Here is a 6195-nt window from a genome sequence, read left to right as displayed (position 1 = left end):
CATGAACAGGGAGAAGTCGATGAAGAGGACCCAGGGCTTGGAATGGAGAGGTTAAAAATGAGAGGACAAGTGTGGCCAGAACCTCAGCAAGAGGCTCTGGAGTTCTTTAGCTTCTGCACCTGTATGTGTAAGCAGAATCCAAGACAAAATGGACCTTTGACCAGGCTCAGCACAATCTTCCCAAATGCTAAGGGCTGTGGCCAGATACAGCATGGCACTATTCAGCCAAGAAATGGTAAAGACACCTACATTTCCATAACTGAGCATTAGCTGTCCTATCTAACTCACACCCCTCTCCTTTGATTTGTCTCCCCAGAATCCAGGCTGCCCCACGTGGAGGAGCCACCCCTAGGTCAGAAAGATGGGGGAAATGGAACAGATGAAGCAGGAGGCTGAGCAGCTGAAGAAGCAGATTGCGGTAATGCTGGCAACAGTCATGAAACTGCTGAGAGCATGTCTACCCCCCCACACTGCATGCCCAAACTTTCCTCCTCAGCCACAAGCTGGAGTTGGGCTTTCTCCATCTACATACTAGTAGCCCTCTGCAGCTCTCCACAGCCCTTCAAATGCTGATGGAGACTTCACACTATGGTGGGGGGAAGAGTGGTAGAGGAAGGTAGAGAAGAGGGGACAGGGGTCCCAAGAGTGTAGTGAAACTCCAGGATCTCCTCTGTCTGTGATACAGCTGGTGTTCTGTCAGGTGGGAGGGTCTATGGAAAGGGTAAAGCACAGTGAACTGGATGCTGAGCAAATTTTGTCTCCCCTTCCTTACATTTGGCTGGTGTCAAGGTGCCCTTATCGCAGACCAGGATCTCCCTGGGCTGGCCACAATCCAAACACAACAAAGCCATAGTTCCTACTTCTAGTAACCCCCAGGCTATGACCCCAAATTTCACTTGTCATTGCCTTCCCCACACGTCTTTAACTGGTCTCATCTACTCTTGTCTCTTCTCCAGGATGCCCGGAAAGCCTGTGCAGACACAACACTTGCTCAGGTAAGGGGCAGGGCTGGCTGGGCAAGCTAGCACCGCTTTGAAGGGGCTTTTGTCCAGTCAGCGAGGAGTTAGGAGGCAGAGATGCAAAAAGCAGTAAAGCTCCTGGTAGTCCAAGATAAATTCTCTTCCTTCCACCACTCTTCCTTTAGATTGTATCTGGAATGGAGGTTGTTGGACGCATCCAGATGCGGACCCGAAGGACCCTGCGGGGACACCTGGCCAAGATCTACGCCTTGCACTGGTCCACAGACTCCAAGTGAGAGCGCTGCTGCTGCTCTGCTGGGTGCAGGGCAGCACTTGGGTGTGATGGGCAGGAAGGCTCTGATGGGAAGAAAGCTACTAACATGATCTTGTTCCTTTCTTACAGACTTATGGTCAGTGCCTCACAAGATGGGAAACTGATTGTGTGGGACACATACACAACTAACAAGGTAGGAGTCAGGTGGCTGCAAACCAGGATGCTGGAGCAGGTCTCCTTGTAGCTGGTGTCCTTGACCTGTTCTCTCTGCTGCCGAGAGTCCTGACACGGTTTCTGGTCCTCCAGGTTCATGCCATCCCCTTGCGTTCCTCCTGGGTCATGACCTGTGCCTATGCCCCCTCTGGCAATTTTGTGGCCTGTGGAGGCCTTGACAACATGTGCTCCATCTACAGCCTCAAGTCTCGTGAAGGCAACGTCAAAGTGAGCAGGGAGCTCTCAGCCCATACAGGTGTGTGCTCTGCCTGCCTGCAGCTGGGTGCCTCCTGCTTCCAAACTTCACCCTTCTATCCCTGCCCCTTTTCTCATATTTGCTTGTTCCCGCTTCCCAGGATACCTCTCCTGCTGCCGATTTCTTGATGACAACAATATTGTGACTAGCTCTGGAGATACCACATGGTGAGTGCTCTCTCCTACATCCTAGTGACGTGATCTCTGCTCTTAACACAGCAACAAGTGCAGTCCCTCTCCTCTTCAGCACTCCACTTCCTAAGGAGGAATTGCTCCTCCATGGGGAGGCCACATGGAGCAACTTAGGAAGCCTGATCCGTTCTTCCTCCCTTGGCAGAACAGATGTTTCTTTTCCCAGCTGAAGCCAGGTCAAGCAGTAGGGCTCATGTCAACAGTTCTCACAAAGAACAGTGTCATTTATACTGGGACAGAAGGTGTTTTATGTGGAGCACAAATACGTTCTCCGTACGTTATATAGTTGCCCTCTGTGCAAGGGACACTGCAGAGGCAGTGCCTGGATCCTTTGGTTCCTGGTTCTCAGGAACTGTGCTGTGACTCTGAACCATCCTGAGTCTTTATTCACCCCACCCCATCCCAATAACTGCTTTGGAAGAACCTCTTGCCCAAGGACAAGTGGCATTTCCATCAGAGACCAGGGTTACACAGGGTTTGCTTGCCTGAATGTGTAGTGGGATCCCACTGAACAAGAGCTTTGCATCTTACAAGCGTGGACATGGAAGACCTTTTCCAGCTGTTTGTTATTTTTTGCTGGTTTTGTCCCTCTTACTGTCTCTCAGTATTCCCTTCAGCTGTTACACTTATGGGAATATGCCAAACCTCACACACCCCCAGCCTTAGTCTAACTCTGTTCTGGCAAAGGTATTGCCAACAACAGCTGTGAAGATATCTCTTGTTGTATACAGCTGACTCCAGGGATGCGCTCACCCATTTTCCCCTGCTGTAGCGACGGCTTCCCTCCTTTTGTTTGTGAGTGGGACATCTCTTCAGCCTGGCTGTAGGTCTGCTCTGCCTGGGCTGGCTCTGAGATCTCTTCTCTCCTCTTCTCTCCCCTCCTGCAGCGCGCTCTGGGACATCGAGACGGGGCAGCAGAAGACTGTGTTCATTGGTCACACTGGAGACTGCATGAGCTTGGCCGTCTCCCCTGACTTCAAACTCTTCGTGTCTGGGGCTTGTGATGCTACTGCCAAACTGTGGGACGTGCGGGAGGGCTCCTGCCGTCAGACCTTCTCAGGGCACGAGTCCGACATCAACGCCATCTCCGTACGTATGCTGCCTGCACAGTGCTGGGGAGGAAAATGGGGCGTGGAACAGCTCCAAAACAGCCTTGGGACAAGGGTGAAAGAAGCTGTCAGAGTCATGAGGGTAACAAGGGTCTTAGACCTTGCCTGAAGCAGGGAGTGTCCAAGTTCACTGAGGTTTGGAGGAGGGTTCTCCCCAGGCACCAAAGCATTCAGGTCTTGGACAGGCAGCACACCATGGTCTGTGGAGCTGAGCACCCTGACACAGGTGTTGGTCCAGCTCTGCTCACAGCAGCTGTTGGGAACTGTGGTTCAGGCACGCTCCAGCAGCCCTGGTGCAACACACAAGTGAGGCAGCAGGAGCACCTAACTCAGCTGAGGTCAGCTCCAGACAGAAGAGATGGGGACTTGGGATCACAGGGAGATCTTCTGAAGATTAAATTTTCATGGGATGCAGCTCCCTCAGAGCTGCAGAGATGGTAGGACAAGAAACATTCCAGACTAATCCTTGTAGCTAACCAAACGAGCCTGCCAGCCTCCTGCCGTCTGCTGCTCAAACCACCCTCCACTGACGCCAATTAGTAAAAGCTTTCTCAGTTGCCCCATGGCTACCTTGCCAGCCACATGGTTTTCTGCCATACCTGCTCCTGAGGAGCCCTTTATTTACCCCTCAGAGCAAGAGCACAGAAAACAAGCATGTATGAGAAGGCTGGGATATGAGGATCAGACAGAGGAAGGCTCTGGTAGCCAGAATTATGTCAGACCTCAGCTGGGGGATAATGGGTGGACACTTGTCAAGGCCCAACCTAACCACTGGAGTTAAAATAATCCTTCCCCAAGCACCGAGATATCGTGCAACAGCTCTAACCCCTTAAGCCATTTGTTTTCTTGGAGTGGAAGGGGTTTATTAGGCCTTATGAGAAGTATCAATCTCCCCCTTCAGCAGACTCAAATTTTATGATCCAGTGTCTGGTCCCACCAGGCTTTCCTGCCTCCATGGCTTCCTGGTGGTTAGTGGGGGGGGTGGGTGACGAGTTGAAGAATTCCTTAGGGATCTGAAGAAAGCCTCGTTAAGACACAGTGTGTGCCCTCTCCAGTTCTTCCCTAACGGCGAAGCCATCTGCACCGGCTCCGACGATGCCACCTGCCGCCTCTTCGACCTGCGGGCAGACCAGGAGCTCATCATGTACTCCCATGAGACCATCATCTGCGGAATCACTTCCATTGCCCTCTCCCGCAGCGGGCGGCTCTTGTTTGCTGGCTACGACGACTTCAACTGCAACATCTGGGACTCCCTGAAAGCAGAGCGTGTGGGTGAGTGGTTCCTTGAGGTTCCTCTTCCACTCCCTGCAAGGCCTCCTGTCCCTGCCCTAGGCATAATGAGGCACTTATTTTTTCTAAATGGAAGACATCCTGTACTGACTGAAACCCAGCAAAGCTCCCTTGCACTTAGGGAGCACACCAGAACAAGGACAACTCTCACTGCCATGGAAGAGCTATGGTTTTTAATGTTAAGGAAGTCAAGCCTTTAAACAACATTGTTTCAAGGGGAAGAAGAAGGTTCTTATTAGCTAAAACTGCTCACAGCCACCAATAGAATATCCTACTTTCTCCTAGCCTGCAGTTTGCCTGTTCCAGGTACTCACAGTGCCACTCGGTGGCCAGGCACCAAGCCAAGTGTGCACCTGGGCTTCCATCCAACATCTTCGGGCACTCTGTGATGCTCATACACAGAACACACAGCATTTTTCTTCTCAGATGTGGCCCCTACCCTCTGAAAAGTCATGAAACACAGCCCACCAAGAGCCTTGATGTTTCTCAGCCCTATCAAGGCCCCCATCCACCCTTAGTCTTACCATCGCTCCGGGGTGAAAGCAGTTATATGAGGACTCAGCTGGCCATACCTTCCCAAGAACCCTCTGGCCGGGCCTGCGGGTGGTGGCTGTGTGGCACGCACAAAAGTTCTTGTGCGCGTCTGTTCCTATTGGCCGCGTACGGACTGTGAAGGGTGGTGCAGGGGCAGACAGGGCCATGCACAGCGTGTAGGCATAGCCTGTGACGAGTGTCCTCGGCAGGGCCAGCCCCGTCACCTCTCATGGGCTCCCCTTCGCTCCCTGACCTCTCTTCTTTGCCACCACAGGAATCCTTTCTGGCCACGACAACAGAGTGAGCTGCCTGGGGGTGACGGCGGATGGCATGGCTGTTGCCACTGGCTCCTGGGACAGTTTCCTCAAGATTTGGAACTGAGGACACCAGCAGAGAGGGGAAGAGCAGCGAAAGCACGGCCCACAGCCTGAGCAAAACAGCATCATCAGATGAGCACAACAGAAACGCCTACCTACCACTCCCACTTGTCTCTAGACACAGGTCACTTGTAGGAGTCTCCCAGAGCAAAAGGGAAAGGAGATCAGGGAGGAGCAGGGGGAGCTGGGGAGCAAGAGCACATGCACTGGCCCTTCTCTCCACCTCTAAACAGCAGTTTCCAGCCTTGTGCAGGCTTGAAGACCTGTTCTTTATGTCTCAGGACTTTGCAGTAAAATTCAGACACCCTGCACCTTTCTTCAAACACCTCTACCCACACTGAAACCCATCCTCTTCCTTCAAAAGACCCCTCATGCAACACCCATCCCAGACTAAGCTCTCTCCCTGCTTTAACTCTGCCTAACTTCTCTGTGCAGCTGTCCTGCATCCATGGAGACAGCCCCAGAGACACACTGGATTTGAGATTTCTATGGCACCACCTCAAACATAAAGCTGGTGTAAATTTGGCTCATTTCCATGGGGGACCACTTAGGTCGAGTCCTATCTATGCAGAAAGAGGGGAAAGGCAGACTTCAGACCTGCCAGAATAGCAGGTAATACATTTATTCTTCTTAGTTCAAGTCTTATCTATGCATAAATGGCAGAAAGTTTGCCCTCAAGACCTGCCAGAATATCAGGGAATATTATATTTATTATTTATTGTCTGCTTCTTGCTGTTCCTTCCCTCTTTGCCTCACTCCTGCATTGTGTGGTGACCCTATCTAACCAGTAGCCATCGGCCCATGTTTTCAAGTCTGTTTAGATCTTCATAGCCCAGGCAAATAAAGAAAGCTCACAGAAGCACTGCAGGCTGTGTTCTTTCCAGCATTGCAATGAGCTACTGCAAGCACAACTCCTTTCCTGTGAATATTGCCTGCTGGTCTCAACCAGTCACCACCTCATCCACAGATCATGCTTCAGCTCACAGTCTCCA

At 51.8% G+C, this 6195-nt stretch overlaps 1 protein-coding gene across 1 annotated transcript; it reads left to right on the top strand.

The window, feature by feature from the left end:
• Nucleotides 1–322: 322 nt before the first annotated feature.
• Nucleotides 323–6060, top strand: GNB3 (G protein subunit beta 3). The gene is made up of 9 exons (XM_015626957.3): nt 323–418; nt 957–995; nt 1145–1251; nt 1363–1426; nt 1540–1702; nt 1803–1869; nt 2781–2982; nt 4058–4274; nt 5101–6060. The coding sequence occupies exons 1-9, from the start codon at nt 362–364 to the stop codon at nt 5205–5207; spliced, it is 1023 nt and encodes a 340-aa protein (XP_015482443.1). The 5' UTR covers nt 323–361; the 3' UTR covers nt 5208–6060.
• Nucleotides 6061–6195: the final 135 nt, after the last annotated feature.

Source organism: Parus major, chromosome 1 (assembly GCF_001522545.3).
Source record: "Parus major isolate Abel chromosome 1, Parus_major1.1, whole genome shotgun sequence".
Taxonomy (NCBI): domain Eukaryota; kingdom Metazoa; phylum Chordata; class Aves; order Passeriformes; family Paridae; genus Parus; species Parus major.
The sequence above is the reverse complement of the archived record's forward strand: the minus strand, read 5'-3'. Positions and strand labels throughout refer to the sequence as shown.